General features: G+C 40.8%; 2 protein-coding genes and 1 long non-coding RNA gene across 6 annotated transcripts in view; 1 reads left to right on the forward strand and 2 right to left on the reverse strand.

Annotated features, from left to right (window-relative positions):
* Positions 1–8,480, reverse strand: part of LOC108976981 — a 93,781-nt gene extending 85,301 nt beyond the window's left edge. Inside the window, exon 1 of the long non-coding RNA XR_001994001.1 lies at positions 8,262–8,480. This is a non-coding gene — a long non-coding RNA (uncharacterized LOC108976981). The remainder of the gene's footprint in view (positions 1–8,261) is intronic.
* Positions 8,481–9,050: 570 nt separating this feature from the next.
* On the forward strand, positions 9,051–17,161 carry LOC108976998 (HEAT repeat-containing protein 1 homolog). Its single transcript, XM_018946476.1, has 4 exons — positions 9,051–10,311; positions 10,406–10,662; positions 10,730–14,587; positions 15,916–17,161. Exons 1-4 carry the CDS (start codon positions 9,146–9,148, stop codon positions 17,061–17,063), a joined length of 6,429 nt encoding a protein of 2,142 aa, XP_018802021.1. The 5' UTR covers positions 9,051–9,145; the 3' UTR covers positions 17,064–17,161.
* A 3,094-nt stretch (positions 17,162–20,255) lies between these two features.
* Positions 20,256–21,462, reverse strand: part of LOC108977015 (sodium/hydrogen exchanger 9B1) — a 53,771-nt gene continuing 52,564 nt past the window's right edge. For all 4 annotated transcript variants that reach the window (XM_018946505.1, XM_018946504.1, XM_018946506.1 and 1 more), the window contains exons 7-8: positions 20,959–21,313; positions 20,256–20,743 (exon numbers count right to left, since the gene is read on the reverse strand). In XM_018946505.1, the coding sequence (XP_018802050.1) occupies positions 20,592–20,743; positions 20,959–21,313 (507 nt within the window). In that variant the 3' untranslated portion in view covers positions 20,256–20,591. The remainder of the gene's footprint in view (positions 20,744–20,958; positions 21,314–21,462) is intronic.

The following is a 21,462-nucleotide window of genomic DNA, read 5'->3' on the forward strand; positions in this document are numbered from 1 at the left end:
GTGGGCCGATTTTGCCCATCTTCGAACTTAGCCTTCTTATGGAGCCAAGAAATACGTGTACCAAGTTTCCTCATGATATCTCAATTTTTACTCAAGTTACAGCTTGCACGGGCAGACGGACAGACGGACAGACGGACGGACGGATTTCAACTCTACTCGTCACCCTGATCACTTTGGTGTATATAACCCTATATCTGACTCTTTTAGTTTTAGAACTTACAAACAACCGATATGTGAACAAAACTACATATAATACTCTCTTTAGCAACTTTGTTGCGAGAGTATAAAAACTAATATTAGAAGGCCTTATATTAGGATGAATTTTTCGGCTTTCTGACTAAAAACTATGATTGAGGAACTAATTGGAAGGTTATGGATTGCGCAATATATCCTGTAATATTGGACTTTTAATTTTTTTTTACATACGTTTAAGTCTGAAAGCAAGGCTTGATATTGGCACATTTTTTTGACATAAATTACTCAAATCAAGATAATAAAAGGATGGAGTCACAAATATTATACATCAACTCAAGCAGCTCACGACTTCGGGTCTTAGACCAAGTATTCTTGCAGACGAGCTAAAGTGACAAGACGAACCAACTCTCAGAAGGCTTGCGCACTAGGTTTGGCACCTGCCACATAAAAAACGATCGAATGAAAAGTAAACATCATTAATTGGGAAGGTGTCGCTGTTCAGCTGGTCTTGCCAATAGATGCTACTTCGAACTAAGTAGGCAATTGAGAAGTAAGTTCTCTCTCGACGAACAAAAACTAAACTCTATAAGCCACTCATTATTCCTGCTATATGGCGCAGAGGCATGGACGTTGACAACAACTGATGAGTAAACGTTACGAGTTTTCGAGAGAAAAATTATGCGAAAGATTTATGGTCCGCAGTTGATGGAAGTATGAGCTACGGCGACATTGACATAATTCAGCGAATTTAGAGAAAGCAGCTACGCTGTCAAGGTCTTGTCGTCCGAATGGACGAAAACACTCCAGCTCTAAAAGTATTCGACGCAGTACCCACCAGGGGAAGCAGAGGAAGAGGAAGACCTCCACTCCGTTGATAAGAGCAGGTGGAGAAGGACCTGGCTCCACATTGCAAAAAGAAGAAACGACTGGCGCGCTGTTGTCAACTCGGCTATAACCGCGTAAATGGTGTCTACGCCCGTAAAGAAAAAAAAAAAAAAAAGATAATAAGAAGCACGGATACATTTTTTCTGAAGAAGTATGAGGACTTTTGAAGTTTCAAGCTCCAGACGGCACTTTAAACGTCATCGGTTATAGAATTAATGATTTACTTGCATTTTACATTCATCAAGCATTTACTTGCTTGACTCTCTTATATGAATTGACTTCTTCATATTCATAATAATCGACACTCTATATAAACTACCATACAAAATTGGTTGATTTTAAAAAATCTCAAAACAAAAAAAAAGTTTACAAAACAACTCCATTAAAACAAGCCGCAAACAAGAGCGCATGCATGATAATGGCAGGCATATTTATGACATTATTGGCGGCTTCACGGTACACGAGGTTATGTAACCATACTTATATATTTACACATTCATAAGTAGATTCATATTTAGGAGGACTTATAAAAAATCAAAACAAGGGTTGTCGCCGAAACACTGTAAATCAAATAATCAACTAGCAACGGGTCGGTCACGTGTCACACGACGCACTGCCATAACGGAAAAAACGACAAAACGCAAGCGGAAATCAGCAATGCATGTAGTTCCCAGGCTTTTGTCACGCCACCACTACCCCGCTCCCTGGACAGCAGCCAACACTTTTTGAATAGCGGAAAAAGATTTTTAAGTGTTATTATTTTTGAACAAGTGTTCGACCAAACGGCCAGCGGAACAGGTTGATAAGCCGGTTAAGGACTGCTGCCTAAATAGAGACACTCAAATATGTAATATTGCTAAGTAGAGTATGTGAGTTTCTTTTTTGCTAAAAGCCAGTGTGATTTGTGGTGCGTGTGTCGGGGGATTTCGAGATTGAGTTGTGCCTGTCGTGTCGTTAGATGGTATCGGCGAACGTCCGCCGCTTGCAAATGTGTGGGGGTAGGATTACAGTGATAATGCAATAATTGCAAATTGATTTTAGAAGTTTTCTTATGCCACTTCTGATTTCTTTGAAAATATATGTATGTCAATAATGAAAATACTGGAACTAAAAATTTAAAAACAAAATAAATTATTATTAAAGATATTTATATATTATATATATAAAAGAAAATCGGTGATTTCGACTGCTTATACCCTTCACAGATGTATTTTAAAGCATAAATGGTAATAAAAACACATTTTTCTGGATTTTGATAGGTCAGGTTGGATGTCAGCTTTATCCAATAGGGTAAAACTGAGCTTGGTACGGCTGCGCCTAATGCACCTCCCGCGAAGAGGCGAGAAATAAAAGCCAGTAAGATTCTGATTATGGAGTACTGGAAACCCGGAACGGATTAACTTGAGAAAGCGCTGGTGAGGCCAGTATTCTGTCACATCAGTAGGTAAGAGAGACATCTTACTGTTACTCCTCCATCTCGTTAAGACCCTAGCGGTCAAGTACGGACAATGCACAACGCAATAATTGTTTCTGGCCGTACAGGTTCAGTTGAGACAAGCCCAAACCTGGCTCTGAACATAAGCTCCCATAAGGGTTTGTGTCAACCCTCGCGTATCCTACCTGATTGCACAGATAACCACGGGATTCATAAAGCGCAACTGTTACAATGTGCGGAGAAGGGAAACTTGAAATGGAGACCTACTAGAAAAAATGAATATTGCGCAACAAAAACCCAACAGTAAGAAAACAACAGTAAAATATAAATGGCCGCGACGAAGAATACGGGATCATCTTACGTAGAAGTAGTAGGATACTTAGAGCCCCTATACTTACCGTCACTCCAAAACAACCAGACAAAACTGGAGAAAGTACAGCTTCAAGTGAAACTCCGGCCACTCAAGCAATACCGGCAAAACAAAGAGAAGGGAATACACCCCAGCTGCCACTCACCGAAACAAGAATACATTACCCAAATTAGACCAGTAGAAGAGTGGAAGGATATCATGCAAAATATGAAGATGGCGATGGCGAAACAAAGGAACGTCAGCATTGATGTTAAGAATGTTATAGCACAGCTAGACGAACCCTTCGACACTGCACCCCGAAGTGACGTGCGAAAAGCCCTGTGGAGTCTCGTGAAACAGTGCAACTACGAAATGAAAACGACTGCCAGTGGAAGCAAGAAAGTCCCACGCAAACGAAGGAATGGTGGAGGAAGCGCAAAAGAGAGACAACAAGTGAGGAATATAGCTGCCGGTCAGTGAGCAATAATAGGCCCAAACGACAATCAGAGACCTCAGTCATAAAGTCAGCAGAGTGGAATAGCTTGGCCGAAGTCCTTAAGGATATCCGTACCAAGTTAGATCTTAAAGAATCAGAGGTGAAGATCAAAGGAATCCACAAAACAAGAGCCGAGGCCCTACTATTAGAGCTGGAGAAGGCATAGTCAACGAAAGCCAGCTTCTGCGAAGCACTCAAGACCACCCTTAAAGAATCTGCAACTGTAGCCGACCTTAAATCAAAGGCAGGATAGAGATTAGAGACCACAACTCACTTACAACAAAAGCGAAAGTAACAGGGGCTGAAAAGGAAGCGCTAAAGGACACCATCGAAAGCTTTACGATAAATGCATTAAAATTAATAATAAATAATACTCAAAAATCTTTTCAAAAAAATGTATCTACGCATACATACATATGTATATAAAATTTTTCAAGTCAAAACTTTAAGCATGACCACACATTTCACAGTAATATCACTCAAAACTTTTCGTAGCTGTCATAATTAAAACTATTAGCAGTTCGCACCGTACACACCAGAGGCATAAACCCAAATGATAGAACAGCAAACAATTGTCCGACAAAGCATTTGTACGCAAATTAACAAAACTTTTAAGTATAATTGTGCTAAATTAGTTGTCAGCGTCAAAATGTGCCACTAAAGGACTAAAGTTTACATCGGTTGCTAACTCATAGCTATGTCGCTTGCGGCACAGCAAAGTACTCGTCATTATTTTGGTGGGCTGCTGTGGTCGGAAGAGGTTGTAATGCTGCGCTGTAGTATGTCTGTTTAAAATTGTTGGCCAAAAACATCACCATAAAATGAAAATAAAAGTGAGGTTATATTATCTCTGCGACTTTATAAATTTTGAGTTTTGCTTTACTTAAATACAGCTGCGTGCATAAAAATATGAGCACTGAAGCATGTTGTGATGCGCGAAACTTGGCTAAGTTGGAAGTTTAAATTCAAAAACTTTTTCTAAGTTCCTAGGCCGTGTTAGCTTGACTGTTTGCCGAGCTCGGCTAGGTTGAGCTAACGAAAACTTAACCATTTTAGTGGCAGATTTTAATTGAAGAAATCTGCATTGCTGAGTTTTCGAAATATTAAAACTACCATTACATAGACTTAACTTATTAGACCTTATTTAGAGTGCCAGATGAGTAGGGTTAAATAGGTGTGCACTAGCCATGTCATGTGGGGTCTCGTTGTACGCTGGACAAATGTTTGATATATCAGGATCGATTCTGTGTAAGTAGGCGTTTAATCTGATACAGTATCCAGAACGAAGCTGCGCAAGAGTCAATCTCGTCGCTCGCAACAACTCGTGCTCTTCGTCTGCAATGTGTGCTTGTTTAACTCCAAGTATGGCTTTCGCTGATAAGGAGTATGTTAATAGCTCCACTATCAATGGCAGTCAGTGTATATGAAAAGTTAGTTGAGTCCGAAATATGGTCGGCGTATTGTTTTATGTCGTCGACGTAGTTGAGGAATGACCTATTGATGCTTCTAGGAGAGGAGTTCATTGAGAATTTTGTTGCGAACACCACCCTGCGGAACTGCTTGTTTGATACTTCTTAGTTTAGAGTTTTTACCGCGAAACAGTACGGATTATTGTCGACCGCTCAAGTACTTCATAGTCCACCTTTTTAGTCCTGGAGGAAGCGTACATTTTTCGATGTGCTACGCTACGAGGAGGTCCCGCTCGCTGGTTGGTTTTTGGTTGTGGACATGAGCTATCTAGGCCTTTATGACGTTAAGTGCTGTAGTGGAGCTGTGCACTTTTCGGAAGCTATGCTAGTGGTTTGCTAGGCTCCGATGGTGCATGAAGACCGGGAGTAGCAAAGCTTCAAGTGTCTGCACCACTGGCGAGAGGAGAGTTATCGGACGATAGAACTACTCTTTGTTTTTCTTTTCCCCACATCGGGTATTTGACAGGTTGAGGACCTTGATGAGAAAACTACTCCTATCGAGCCTAGCGGCTTTAGCATCAACATGATAATTCCATCAAGCCAATGCATTTGGATGATTTTGCCTTGTTGATGATACTCTGAATTTTTTGGCATTTTGCTGACTAGTCGGATAGCTTTGTCTACCAAGAGATGCAGTGTAAATTGCCGCCTAAGATAGCTCGCGCACTTCTTCGAGTCCAAAGAGGTATGGTCATTGAATTGGTTTTAAACTCGACCATCATGTCTCTACGGCTTAAATAAAGCCCAAAGTTTACTCAAACCGGTGGAGAAGTTACAAAACTTCAAGCGCTCTCTCCAAATTGTCCGCTAATGTTGGTTTACCATTTTCTTTCGATTCTTCCAACCGGCGTGAAACGAGCGGTAGCAGCGGTGATCGCTTGCAGAATTGACATTCGCTAACGAATACGTCCATAGGAATAGGTAGTCCGGTGAAGATGCTCTCATTAAATTTTGTGAAGCCGACCCAATTAGCTTAGTTAAACTTAACGAAGGTGCGGTTGGCCACACGAATAAAGTCGGAAGGTTTCTCAATCGAGATAATTATGGGCAGATGGTCCGATGCGAAAGTTACCATTGGTCGCCATGGTCTTCTTCTTCTTCTTAATTGGCGTAGACAACGCTTACGCGATTATAGCCGAGTTAACAACAGAGTCGTTTCTTCTTTACAGGTCCTTCTCCACCTGGTCCTTAAAACGGAGTGGAGGTCTTCCCCTTCCTCTGCTTCCCCCGGCGGGTACAGTGTCGAATACTTTCAGAGCTGGAGCGTTTTCGTCCATTCGGACAACATGACCTAGCCAGCGTAGCCGCTGTCTTTTAATTCGCTGAACTATGTCAATGTCGTCATATATCTCGCACAGCTCATCGTTCCATCGGATGCGATATTCGCCGTGGCCAACGCGCAAAGGACCATAATTCTATGGCAGAACTTTTCTCTCGAAAACTCGCAACGTCGACTCATCAGTTGTTGTCATCGTCCAAGCCTCAGCACCATATAGCAGGACGGGTATTATAAGTGACTTATAGAGTTTGGTTTTTGTTTGTCGAGAGAGGACTTTGCTTCTCAATTGCCCACTCAGTCTGAAGTAGCACCTGTTGGCAAGAGTTATCCTACGTTGGATTTCCAAGCTGACATTGTTGGTGGTGTTTACGCTTGTTCCAAGATAGACGAAATTATCTACGACTTCAAAGTTATGACTGTCAACAGTGACGTGAGAGCCTAGTCGCGAGTGCGATGACTGTTTGTTTGATGACAGGAGATATTTCGTCTTGCCCTCGTTCACTGCCACACCCATTTGCTTTGCTTCTTTGTCCAGTCTGGAGAAAGCAGAACTGACGGCGCGAGTGTTGAGGCCGATGATATCAATATCATCATCATACCATGGTCGCTAGGAATGGAAACATCGGCCGAGCTATTACAGATGCCCAATAATTACGGTTCTTCATCCATACTTCCAATTGGAGTCATGAAGAAATCCGACTTAAGACTTGTAGAAAGAATTCTCCAAAAAAAAAAAAAAAAAAAAAAAAAAAAAAAAAAAAAAAAAAAAAAAAAAAAAAAAAAAAAAAAAAAAAAAAAAAAAAAAAAAAAACATGAATCAGGGTGCAACAGAAGTTAACTTTTTTCCTTTTAACAAATATATATTATGATTTTAAGAAAGGTTGTTTCATACAAATAAATGTACAAATGTATTTGTAATTACCAATAAATACACAAATGTATTTACAAGTACGTTCGAAAAATTTTCAACAACAAATTAATTTATTTACAGTTAAGTTGCGACCCTCAAATGACCCGAATAGTGCGACAAAAGAAAATCACTAAACCGCAATATCATATTTTACTATATTTGCAAGTCATTAGTACAGTATTATTGAGAAATTTAATTAAAAATCAAAATAAAGCGCTCGCTCACCCCTCTTGCGAGAAAAAATGCACTTCCCAACGCTGATTCGTAATCTCATCGATGACAGTAGATGGAAGACAATATTCATAAGTTATTAATGTGCCAAGAGGACAAAAGCGATTTGCCAAAATATTTGCCGACCACCACATTAATAACACTGACATCAACAACAACAACCGCAGTAGTAGCAGCAGCCAACAAGTAATGCATGCATATGAATAATAAAGCAAGAAACGCAAATCCCCGCAACAAATAATTGAGCCTGCCATCTGATTCATGAAGCATAGGAGTTCATTGATTTTTCTTTTCTAACAACAATGTGCACACAGCAATAGGTGTGACTTGTGTGCTTTTGCCAGTCACAAGAATAAACCCTCACTCGCCTACGATACATGTCAGCGGCAATAAACACGAGAAAGTAGAAACACACAAACACACATTCGCACTTATAGTTGTGGAACAAAACAGCTGCTGACAAAACTATTAGCCGGGCGACTTTTTCTTTTTTGCCATCTCCGGAACACTGCATATGGGCATTCACAGTTTGTGCGGCTATATGTATGCATGGCCAGCGCACGTCACAAGGGTAGCTGCTGCCACGGCAGATATGAATTTGAAATCTGTACTGACATGATTTGCAGAAAGCCTTCAGCAGCAAGACAAATGGGTTGTAGTTGTTGTGGATGGCAGGCGATCCAACATGGCTAGAGTGCAGGAATCAAACTCGAGAGCAAATGATAAATTATTGGGGCGATTGTTAATTTGATGACACTCAAACCGAAACCGGATTATCTTTATGTCCGTCGTATTATAATCGCTTAGCGCTTACAAATAGGCAGCGTTTGGGCTGCGACACACATACACCGCCTGTTGTGGTGCAGTTTTGGTAAACAATGGCGGATGAAAGAAGCATTTTATTTTGATTGTTTGTGAGATTTAATAATTAAGTCATTTAGTTCGAAATTATAATGAAGTTAATGCATATTATGGTATAAAAAGTAAATTATAAGTGAAATGAAGAACTTACTTGTGTTTGGGCATATAAAGGGTTATGTCTGCTACTGTGGACCCCAAGGCGTTTGTACGAATATTACACTTTATTCATATATTCATTGTAATAGCTGTAGACAACCATTTGAAAAAACTTTACTAACACTTTTTGTCTGTAATAAAAGCATTTCGCAAATATATTTTATATTTTCCACAATTTTGTTTGACATTTGCAATTTTCAAGCAAATTAGCGCAATAAACGGTATTTACAAATGACAACGGAAGATGATGTTTTCAGAGTTGCATAGCGTACTTTTAATGTAGGCAAAAGTTAAAGTACGCTGATAGAAAATATTTTTAAATAATATTATTTACCAAATAGAAAAATCGTGGATAAAAATTATTTGTAATAAAACATTAAAATGTTAAAAAAAAATACTGATTTTGTTAAAAAGAGCTTGCCAATTAAAAATTAGGTCAATTTTTCTAACATATATAACACCCTGTGTTTTGTTTATATTTCACATATGACAAGCCTTGAACACAGCCAGCGAAACAGCTGAGCATCAAACAATGCAGTTTCTTTATTGCAAAAGGGAATTTCTTCATGCTGTTAAAATTGACTTGGAATGTATATTATAAAAGCATTATGAACAAATTAAGATTCCTTCTTGAAGCAATTAGCATATTTGTTCCACTTTACTCTACAAATATAATAACTCACAAAATTTGTTCTATATAGGGATAATTTTTAGGCGGTCCAATTTTTCTCCCACTACAATCCAAATGTTAACAACATTGCGCCAACACGGTCTCACAATTTTTAACGTCCCGCGTGTTTTGCTACATTTTATAAGTGAAGAAATACAAATCAGTGAATTTTATATAAATATTTAATTAAATAGCAAAAAGTGTTAAAAATGTCGACCTCGCTGCAGCAGCAATTGCAGCGGCTGGCCGTGCCGCAGACTATGACATTGGCTGATTCGCGTTCGAAAGCTTCCGTACTTTTCGATCGCAAAGAAGCTGGCACTAAAACACGGCGTATCATATATGAGATAGGTTTAGCTGGTTTGCAGGAACTCACCGCACTGAATCCTATTTTTCAGACTTTTGAAAATACCCTCTTCAATGAATCCACTATTGATTTGGAACGTTCCGTTGAGCAGAAAGATGTTAATAAACTACTCGATCGTAATATCAATAAATTCCTACAACACTTGTCGCCATACTTCTTGTTGCGCCCCACGCTCATGTGTTTGGAATGGTTAATACGTCGTTTTCATATACAAGAATATAATCGAAATGCGCTACTAGCTCTAGCTTTGCCGTATCATGAAACGAATGCCTTCATATTAATATTACAAGTGATACGTATTAAACAAGCCGATCAAGAATGGAATTGGTTGCATCCATTGCAGAAACCCGGTGTGCCTGTGCCGAAAACAGTGCTAATCAATCGAGCGGCAAGCGATGTAGCCTTCTTGAAATTCGTTTGTCAAACAACATTGGACGCTGTAAAAGAGTTGGGCACACGTGCAAACTCCTTGCAAACACAACTGAATTTTTATGCTTCCGTTGTGGTTGGCGCACTTGAGCACGCGGCGGCAGTAGAGGAGTGGCACATAATTACTATACTACCTTCACTACTTAAGGGTCTACAATCTGAAGTATTGGATTTCGCAGCGGCCTCTTATATTGTGGCCACCCAATTAGTAGCGCGTACACCGGTAACGCCGAAATTGTGTAATGCTTTGGTGGAGCGTGCTGCGTCTGTGTCCTTGGAACGTTTACGTCAAACAGCGGTCTTATTTCTGGTATTCCTGTTCGATAAGCAGCATCGCGCTAAGCCGCAATTCAGTGAAAATACTTTATTGCATTTGGCAACACAAAAATGGTTTATCGCGTATTTGGCAGCCTTGGCTAAAGGCAATGTATATTTGCATGCATTGTATGTAGCGTTGTTGCAACAAGCGCTGAGCGCCATACAAGCTGAACACAAAGATTCGGAAGCTTTAAAATCGTTCCTGGAACGTTTATTAAATGAGGTGGCGCTAAATGATGATTCGGCACAGGAAATAATAAAGTATGCGATTTTAAGTTGTTTTTAAATGTTTATTTACTATTATAGTATAATTTCACACATCTCATAAAAATATGTATATTTTTTTTTGTTTTAGTGCTTTTCTCAATGCATACGAAGAGCAGCCACTGTCACAGCAGAAAGCGTTACAGGACGGTGAAATGATTGAGCTCAGTTCAGACGACGACGAGGAAATGGTAGATAATAATAGCAATTTCCATGCTTGGTATTCTGAATACTTGCGTAAGCTCGAACGAAAATATCCCGTCGCATTCGATCACACTATAAAAGAGGGTCTAACCTCAAATTCACAAGAATTCGCCAGCAAACGCAGTGTGCTTAAAATGGCCTTAGGTAACTATCATATGCTTTAAATTCCTATTATTAACTACAATTGAATAATTTTGTGTGAAATTTACAGGTTTCCGTTTGAAAACGTTTGATCCAAGCGCCACAGATATCTACGAACAACTCTACCACCACACAGCCAAAATACGCGCCTTTGCCGTACAAACACTGTTAGCAAATTTGCGCGATTACAGCGCGCGTCCACAAAATATGCATTTACTGCGCGAATGCCTCGCCGATCGTATAGCTGACGACAGTGAATTGGTTGTTAAAGAAATTTTGAAACTGCCAACTGCAGAATTTGTGCAAGTTTTAGACGCTGATAAGGTAGCCGAAGCTTTAATTGCCATTTTGAATAAAGTGCAGCAAGATGCCGAGCACTGGGCGCCACTAACAGCAGCGACTGTGCAGCATTTGACAAGCCGTGAGATTGTGGAAGCTTACGACACTAACATAATACTATTAGCTTTAATGCCGCTGCTCTTCCCAGACAGCAGTAGCAGCAATACGTTTCAGGCCATTACTAGCATACTCAAAAGTCCGCTAAGCGCGAAGATTGGCTTCTTGCAAGAGCTGAAACTAGTGCGTGATAGTGAAAGCTTCAATGCAGTGGAATTCAAAAAACAATTTCTCGATGTTATCTCCAAAACAACAGCAACACCGACGGGTTTGAGTCTCTTCCGCAGCGCTGAGAAGCATGGCGAACGTATCTTCAAGAACGCTTTACATTTTTCACATTTCTTATTGTTGGCCACTGCATGCTTGAAAACCGATTTGACTGGCACCGAAGCTGGTTACGTATTCACACAAATACGCACCACCTACCGACGCTTTCGCGTGCGTCAACTCGAAAGCAAACAATGGGATATGGTGGAAAAAGAGAAATGCATACCGTTACAATTGTTCTCAGATTTTATTGTTTCGCTAGCGCAGCATACACATTTCGAGCATCTCTTTGAGTGGGAGCAAATACACGATGATCTACGCACATTTTTCGACATTTTCAACCTACTCGCCGAAGAGGGTTTCCAACAAACCAAGGCGGCCGCACAGCAAACGGAATGGTTGCGTACGCTGAAAGAAGTTTTCGACCACATTTTCGACAACGCGCAACAAAAGTTGGAATTCCTCAGCAATTTCTATGTATACGAGACCAATGCCGCAGTCGGCGTCGACTATGCGCTGCTACGTTTGCGCGCCTTCAAGCTAACCAATGCTCTATTCAAAAATAAAAATAACAAGTTGCACATCAACACCTCACACGTGTTTCGCATAGCCAGCGCTTTGAATGCGCCCTCGGAGACGACGCGCTTGCAAGCGCTCGAAACGCTACAAGTGCTAAAGGCGTGCGCGCAACTAAGCGCACCGCTGCAACACTTTGTTGACAGCATACTGGCGCGCAGCTATGAGTTCAGCATGGATCACGAGCAATTCCCACTTATACTCTACACCATACTGAAGCCGACGCATAAGAAGCAACAGCCGCAAAGCTTGAAAGTGTTGCGTGAAATTGTGCAGCTGGTCACCGCCGCGGATGCGCTCAAACATGCTGCATTCACCGCGCAGATACTAAAGACGCTCAAGCATATAGACGATGCCAGTTTGTTGGCCGACTTGATACCGCTRGGTGCGCGCACGCTCAAGCAGACGCACGTTGAGAACGCTTTATTGCTTTTGCCGCAACCCTACAGCAACATATTGCAATTGATATGCGATCGCTTTGAGCATCAAACCATCGGTACGGTGCTGTTGGATCAACCAGCCGCTTGGCAATTCATCGTGCAGCTATTCGGCGCGCACAATGTATACATACAACATGGTGGCAAATTGCGCGCGGTGCCGTGTGTGCTGCTCGAGGCGCTCGACGAGTACTGCTACGAGCAGATACCGCAAAATTACAAAACCGACTTGATCAAATTGATTGTGCAAACGATGGCCGCCACCGAGACCGATGCCGTCTTCTTAAGCGCCAACAAATTGTTGAAGCGTTGCAGCATCAACTGCGCGCCATTGGTGGAATTGTTGGCGCAAATGTCGCGCATTGTCGAAAACAATGAGGCGAGTGCTGGCGCGGCGGCCAAGCGTAAGTCAACGGCCACATCGGCAACCAAACGCGATGCGCAAGCACAAAACCAACTCACAACGCAAGTCACCACCAAGGCGTGGAAGCAGGGCGTCGCTTTGTTGGAACTGCTCGAGCACAAGAAGAAGTTGGAAGAAGCCGAGCAGCTGTTGCCCGCGCTCTTCGATTTGCTGCGCTTCTGTTTGGAATTGGAGGAGCAAGCTGTGGTGGAGTACACCAAACAGCTGACGCTATCTATGCTGCTGCATTGTTGTCAGCTGGCGCAAGCGTCCGGCGTACAATTGGCGAAAGTGTTGCCCAAGTCCACATTCCGCATTGATTTGATTGTGCAGTGTGTGCGCGGCGCGCAAAATCCGCAAACGCAAAATAACGCTTTGCTGTTGTTGTCACATTGTGCGGCGCTCTTTCCGCACCAGGTGCTGCATAGCGTGGTGGATGTCTTCACATTTATGGGCTCGTCGGTGGTGCGTCACGATGATGCCTTCAGCTTTCACATCATCAACAATGTGATCGAATCGATCGTGCCGATTTTGGTGCGTTCACGGCATGCCGACGATGCTGTGGATAACACGAGCACCGTGGAGCTGGTCATACCGGTGCTGAAAGTGTTCTCCGACATACTTTTGGACGTGCCGGAGCACCGCCGTTTGCCGTTATACAGCAAGCTGTTGCTGACGCTCGGCGCCGAGCAGTTTTTATGGATTTTCCTTTGCATCGTCTTCGAAGCGCATGTGTTGGAGGATGAGAAGCAGCGTCTCTTGCAGCGCAAGCACAAGCATGATAAGCCCATCGGCCCAGCAGCGGCGGCTGCCGAGAAGTACTCTAAACGTTTGGAAATCTGTCTAGAGCTGACCAACCAATTTGCGCCCGAAATTACGCTCGACACTTGCATTGAGCTGCTCGGTTATATCAAGTCAATGCCGATGGATAAAGCGGATACGGAAGGCGATAAGGGCAAAGCAAAGAAAGCTATCGACACCACCGAGCAGTGCCTGTTCGATGTGAAATGTCGCACCGCCAAACAATTGCGTCACTACAAATACGTGATTATGCAATACCTTTCGGGTATTTCGAGTTCAACGCAATTTTTGCGTAAGATCGCCATGCTCAGCGATGCCGAACAGTTGGCCATAAAGCCATATTATCAAAATTTCATCATAAAAACACTGTCGTACATACCGTTAGTGAATACAGCCATCGAAACTGTTGAGGAAACATCACAATTGAAATTTTGGAAAGTCATACTCCATCATCTGCATGATGTGTTGGACAATGCCATCTCACTGCTATCGCCTGACATGTTCCTCGTGGTCATATACGGTCTCATGCGTCATCAATTGGTCTCCATACGTAAGAAAGTCCTCGAGTTGCTTATTAATAAACTACAACAACGTGATGGCTACTTCGATCGCAGTGATCCGCAAAATTTCTATAATCTGCTGGCGCCGCTTAGGGATATCACTATGGGTATACTCACCCTACACGAGTCGTCGTCCACCACACCGGGCACTGCTTCACCTTCCACGCCCACTAATGAGTTGGTTTTCCTGCAGCAGACCGCGCTCATTGCCATCAAACTTTTATCGAAAATGTTTGCTTTGCAACATATTAATGAGTTCAGGGAGATACTCGCTCATCTCATCAAGGTGCTGAAGCAGCGTTACAAAATTTCGAAAATTGTCTTGGCTACAGTGGTGCTCACCATTATAGAGATTTCTTCGAACTTGAAAGCGCACTCGTTGGCTTTGCTGCCGAAATATATGCCTCAAATGATAGAGATTCTGCAGGATCAAGCGAAATTGGTGCAGTCTCAGCCGCCGGATAATGTCTGCATCGCTATTATAACAGGTAAGCGACTACAACATGAAAAAGAAACAACAAAAATGCGAACATCTTAACCTCAACTTGTTCAAAAACTTAGAAACTTTTATAAGCTTTGCAATGCCTTGAAATAAGTTTTATTTTTCCTGGTTTTATATCTTTAAAGCCATAAAGATTTAGGTTAGGTTGAACCAAAATCATGATAATTTGAATAAAAGCTAGAAAAATTTCATCAGCACTAATAAAAGTTTTTAAGAACTAAATTCCTAACCACAAATGAGTGAAAACCTTCGGAAGCTAGACAATGCCGCGAAATAAGCTCCAATAAAAATCTTACATTGCTACAAGTTTTCATGATTTTGTTTCTGTGGACAACCGTACTTTCATTAACTTTAACTAAGCTTTAACAGAATTTACTGAGAACACCTTCACTGCTCTACCCATTCCGATGGACGTAACCGTTGATGAACGTCGATTCCTCAAGTTGATAACAGCAGCCAACGCTCGTTTCATTCCGGCTGGAAGAATTGCGGAGCTATGTCCAAATTTCCCAGCCGAAGCAGCTGTTTTAGCTAACGAGAGAATAAGGGATCTCAGTCAGTTCCTGCTGAGATGCTTTCGCAGAAATCATGCCTACAGTCACCTGTTTGCAGCGGAACCGCCTTCTAGAAAAATCAATAGGTCATTTCTCAATTACGTCGACGACATTAGGCAATACGCCGACCAGATTTCGGACGCAACAAACTTCCGACAAGCACTGACCGCCATTCACAGTAGAGCTATCAATACCGTCACCAACTCCCTACCAGAGGAAGAGCTCGAGTTGCCGTGAGAAACGATGTGGATACTGTAGCAGTTTAAACTCCTACTTATCCTTGCGGACTGAGCCTTGCGCAGCTTCGATTTGGATACTGTAGGTTAAACTCCTACTTATCTAGAATAAACCCCGACATATCCAATATGTGTCCTGCGTGTGATGAGTCTCCGCATGACACTGGCCACCTCTTTGAATGCCCTACCAACTCCACTTATGTAACATTCGTCCCCCTTTGGTTCGACACCGCCAAAACAGAACATTTCTTGGGCCTTCCGTTAGATGACGTCGACAGACCAGGTATCCGGTAGAACAACAACAACTGAGCAGTCTTTTGACGTGTAAAGGTCGTGTGCAAACTTATAGGTCTATATTTCAATAACTAAATCGACTCAGCTTGTCACGCTGCTCATTTATATAGGGTCTCCGTTTCCTTCAAGCCTTCAGCCTTTGTGCCAATTTTAATACACTCTGTTCCGAAAATAAAAAAAATTGTCTTTCATCAAAACTTAAAATTAAAATTTCCCGTAACTCTTTCTAGGCACGCAAAAACTCTTCGAATCACTACCACTCTTCCTGGGACCGTATGTCGTTGACGTCATAACAACCCTGAGTACAATTTCCGCCAATATTAGCGCACAACAATCGGAACGCGATCAGCGCGCCGTCACCGCCCTACACCGCATCAGCACAATTTGGTCGAAGATCGCCAGCGATGTGCCGGTGCGCATACTGGTGCCGAGCTGTGAAAAGGCCTATCGCAAGTTAATGGCTACACACAATTACGCCGATATCGCTGTGCTCATGCAACTACTGCCCGAATGCATAAATAAGACAGCAAGCACCGACCTGACAGCCATACAAAGCGAATTGGGCGCATTCTTCTTGCACACCCTGGAATTCCGTCTGCAGGTGCGCAACAATTGTGAACGTGAACGTGTCGCCAGCACTGAGACAGTCATCATTGAAGCATTCGTCACATGGGTGCTGAAACTATCAGAAAGCAGTTTCCGTCCATACTACCAGAAAGTATTCGAATGGGCCGTCAAACAGCGCGCCGAACGTGAAACCATACTCACCTTCTTCTTGCTGACCAATAAAATTGCCGAAACGCTCAAGACGCTCTTCCTGCTCTTTGCTCGTGACATCATCGACGATGCGGCTAATTTGCTCAATGTATATAATGCGTCAAAGCAAAATATCGATGCCGATCAGGAAGCACTCACCAGCGATATTGTCAAATCCATTTTGAGCACGCTCTACACGCTCTTCCTGCACGACAGCAAGGATTTCGTTACCAATCGACGCTTTCAGGTGCTTATGCAGCCGCTGGTCGATCAGTTGGAGAATCGTTTGGTGTTGGAGAGCGAAGAATTGCAACAGATTTTGCAGATGTGTGTTGCCCAACTGGCTGCGGCTGTCCCCAATGATATAATGTGGAAGCAACTGAACTATCAGGTGTTGATGAAGACACGCACCAATGTGCCGGAGATGCGCATATTATCCTTCAATTGTTGCCTGGAGATTGCGCGTAAGTTGGGTGAAGACTTTACGCCGCTACTGCCGGAAACGGTGCCTTTCGTGGCTGAGCTGTTGGAGGATGAGAATCAACGTGTCGAGAAGAATACACGCAAGGCCGTGCAAGAGTTGGAGAACATACTTGGTGAATCGTTGCAGAGTTACTTATAAGTTTACTGATAGAAGATTTAAAAAAATGTCTCAGAACTTTTAATAAATATTTGACGAAGATCTGCATGAATTAATGCATCCATGCTGGTTTTAAAGTATAACAATAATCTACTACAAAAATGTTATTATAAAAGTTTGAATTCGGGAGCGTCGTACATCACACAAATGCTTGAAAACTAACTATCATCAATCAAATTTGAAATTTCTGGCACGCATCAATCAAGAAAAAAAGTTCAAGCACTTTTCCAAGCAAATTAAATATGTTTAGTTTAGTTTTAAAGCAACATTTCTCAGCATCAAGCAAAGTAATTCTAGCGCACCATCTTCAATCAGTTTTTTTTTTCAAATTTCAAGCACTGATCAAACAATTTGGCAAGTTATTTAAATGAAATAAGTTGCGGTTTTGTTAAAGCTGATTTTTTACCATCAATCAAGGTGGTGCAGGCTAATATTCTTCAATCAAATGTTTTTTTTTTAACTTCAAGCGCACATCAATCAATTTGAAAAGTTCTTTAAAAGCAATACGGCGTTTTGGCTTAGTTTTAAAATAATTTTTCAACATCAAGCAAAGTAATGCAGGGTCTTCAATCTATTATTTTTTTTTTTAACTTCAAACAGTCATCAATCAATTTGGAAAACTCTTTAAATGCAAAATGGTGTTTTGACTTAGTTTTTGAAACAAGCTTTTTCGACAACAAGCAAAGAAATTCGTGCGTACTATCATCAATCAAATATTTTAAATTTCATTTTGCATCAATCAGCTTCATATGACGCTCAAAAGCATAAAATCTCAATCGAAACAGCAAAACAATCTTAATGGGAGTGATCAATCAATCAAATGTTTTAATTCTACATAAATCAGACACTGAAGTTACCATTAAGAAAAATATATAATAGTTTTGACGTAAAATTTCCAACCAAAACTGCAGATCAATCTTCGTGCGAATCATTAATCAATCAAACACAATATTCTAAATTTCTTTTTGCATCACTCAGACATCAAGCACAGAAGCATTCTTGTACTTTATAATATTCAATCAAAGTATCGGAACAATGTTCACATCATCAATCAATCAAATGTTTTAAATTGAGTTTTGTATCAATCATACACTGAAATTGCCATCATACAAAGTAAAACATTTTTAAATCTTCAATCAAAACGGCATATCAATCTTAATGCGAACCACCATCAATCAAATATTTTGAATTTAATTTTATATCAATCAGACACTGTAATTCACATCAACCTCATAAGCACTATTTTACCTTTTAATCTTCAATCAAAACTGCACATCAATCTTCAAGGAAACAATCATCAATCAAATAGTTTGAATTTCATTTAACCATACTTCAATCAGACACTGCTGGCAATTAAGCACAGTCGAATAATTTTATCTTAAAATCTTCAATCAAAACTACTGTTCAATCATTGCAATCATTCAATCATTTCTTTTAAAGCGACTTTTTCACCAGCGAAATAATTTATCATAGACAGGAACCTCCAATCAAATTCTAGAAGTTTTAATGTGTATGTGAAGTTGTCGTGATGAAACCAAATTTTTCTACTATTGACCAAAGCTGGTCGGTCCAATTGTTTGGTTCGAGGTATAGTTCAAGTCCGGTAAAGATTTGACCGAAGGGGAATATCTGAAAGTAGATAATTCCCTGCCAATCCAACCAAACAAAAAGCAAAACCTTCTTGACCACTAATCCTGGCTTGATCACCGTTTGGGGTGTCTCATCGCGATTCGTTCACGACCATTTTCGCTGGAGATCGTAAGTGACCCACTTTTCATCAACAGTAACCTTCCGCTTCGGTAATTAATTTATTTTCATGTTATAAAATATCTGTTTCCCATATTATTAAAATGTCTATTATTGAGAGATTTATACTTGAGTACAATTACAGATTTTTGAATTCGGTGGTTTCTTATGATTATGAAACACAAATTTAGTCGAGTTTCAAACCAAAGACATACAGGGAACAGTAATGATAACTGTCTTGTAGTCTGTATATCTACCGACTAGGCGTCTGCATACCATGAGTGCCTTGGTGGTTCTGGACAGTATTAATTTCAAGTGCCGTTTCCATTGTAAAGTTGAGTTTAATGTAAGGCCTAGGAAATATGTATACCTCTTTATACTACGATTGTTTTTGATGGGTTGATGTTTATACCCCAATAGTAGGGATGGTGTACCGTAGTTAGACTTTAGCCTCTTTCAACTATGTCGCAGAGAGTGTTCTGATTTTATCTCGAGCCATTATGAAAATGTCATCGGCGTTGCCCTGAAACCGATTGCTATTGTTTATGAGCAATTCAAGGAGCTCATCCACTACTAGGGTCCATGGTAGGGGGGATAGGACCTTACTCTGTCGGCAGCCTCTCATAGTGCGAAGATGATTCCTTCTCTCTCCTAAGTGATTTTAGCTATTTTAGAACGCAGTATAGCCTCTATCCACTTGCATACTGGAGCTGCCACATTACTTTTCTCAAGTTCCTTTATGACACTTGAATGTGAGGCATTGTCAAAGCACCTTCGATGTCAAGTCTAATGTAAGTTCTAGGAATTTATCTTCTTTAGACAGCTCCAATGCCCTGCCATTAAATGTTAGCGGTCTCAAGCCCCGAAGAAATCTTCGTTTTATAAAAAAGTTGACGCTTTTTGTTGACGGGGGCTACAATCCTTGCACTTATTGTTCAGATCGGACCACTATAGCATATAGCTGGCATACAAACTGAACGAGCGTAATCGAGTCCTTATATGGAAAACTTTTTAAATTTTCAAGATATCTTCATGAAATTTGGCATAACCTTCTTTTCAAGGCATTGCTACAATCTCCCAATATATGATTCAGATCGAACAACTATAGCACATAACTGCCATACAAACTGAACGAACGTAATCGAGTCCTTATATGGAAAACTTTTTTATTTGAGAAGATATTCTCACAAAATTTAATATGGATATATTATTATCCAAGACAGCGTTGCAATCCTCGAACACCAGAACATATACTAAATGACAACAACGATATTTTCTTTAGTTAAGTTTAAATTTCGTACAGTTTTTATTCGTTTGAATATTTATTTTTAATAATTAAGTAAATATATAATAATTTTTATTAAGTAATATATAACTTATAAACGATTGGGCGCAAAAAATAAGCAAACAAACAAACACAAAAACAAAATGATGGGCGGTAGAGGGGTAGGCATAGTAATATCTGTATAATAGATATTCACAACTCCTGCCGATGGCGGCTGCTTAATACTATTTTTAACATATTCGTACATTATTATTTAATCAGCAACGTAATCACGTAAACGTAGTGAAAACCATGTGCAACAACAACAACAACAACACGTACTATAAGCAAAAGCAATGTCCAATATTGATATTTTGCGTTTTCTTCGCTACTTCGCCGACCAAAACGGAAGAGTAATTGCATTTGCTCGTTGATATATATGTATGTATATGTGGATGTGTGTGCGTAGGTGTGTATGTATGTGTGTGTGAGGTCGTAGGCTAATGACCATAGCCAATATTGTTGATGTGTGCATTCGATTGTGTATTGTCGGCGGTGGTTTTATCTGCCGGCAACTCCGGATCCTCGCGYTCCTCCTCCTCGTCAATAATGCTAATGTCGCGAATGGATGGCCGATGACTGCGGCGCCAACCTGCAAAAAATGGGGAGAAACATAAGAATTTAATTATTGCTTTTAATGCTTGTTTTTTTTTTTTTTTTTTTTTTTTTTTTTTTTTTTTTTTTTTTTTTTTTTTTTTTTTTTTTTTTTTTTTTTTTTTTTTTTTTTTTTTTATTTTTGTTGCGTTTTTTTTTACTGATTTTTTGTTCTGATTTTTTTTTTCTCCTGATTTCTGTTTTTTTGCTTACCCTCCAACACTTGCGGCTGTTTGGTGCGTGTCAGCAAGCGCGGCCCGCAGAGTGTAATCAAGATGGCGCCCAATGGCGCTGTCAACACAATACTTAAAACACAAAGTGTCTGCACAATATAGGCGTAACGCTTCTCCGCGTCAGTGGCAGTGTCGCCTAAGTTGCGTAAGGCGACCGGTGCGAGTGCCGCTTGCACGGTGGCCTTTGACATCCACGAGAAGGCGACAAAGAATTTCTCCTTCGTGTTGAGTCGATCACCGAAGGCGATGCCAGCGGTGCAGAGTATGCGTATAACTGCAGACACGACTATGCAGGCCACGCCAAGGTAGACCACGTCGCCGTCCAATTCGTTTATCTGGTGAATGCAATGGAATAAAAAAAATTACAATTTTTATAAATGAAAGTGAAAATAAATAAAGCAAACTTAGAACAGATGGGCAAATGGTAAAGCGGCAAAAAATTAATATAAAATTATTTCGGAAATATAAAGTTTTGATTTTTTTT

This window comes from Bactrocera latifrons, unplaced genomic scaffold (genome assembly GCF_001853355.1).
Source record: "Bactrocera latifrons isolate USDA-ARS-PBARC rearing strain unplaced genomic scaffold, ASM185335v1 scaffold_82, whole genome shotgun sequence".
NCBI classification, from domain to species: Eukaryota; Metazoa; Arthropoda; class Insecta; order Diptera; family Tephritidae; genus Bactrocera; species Bactrocera latifrons.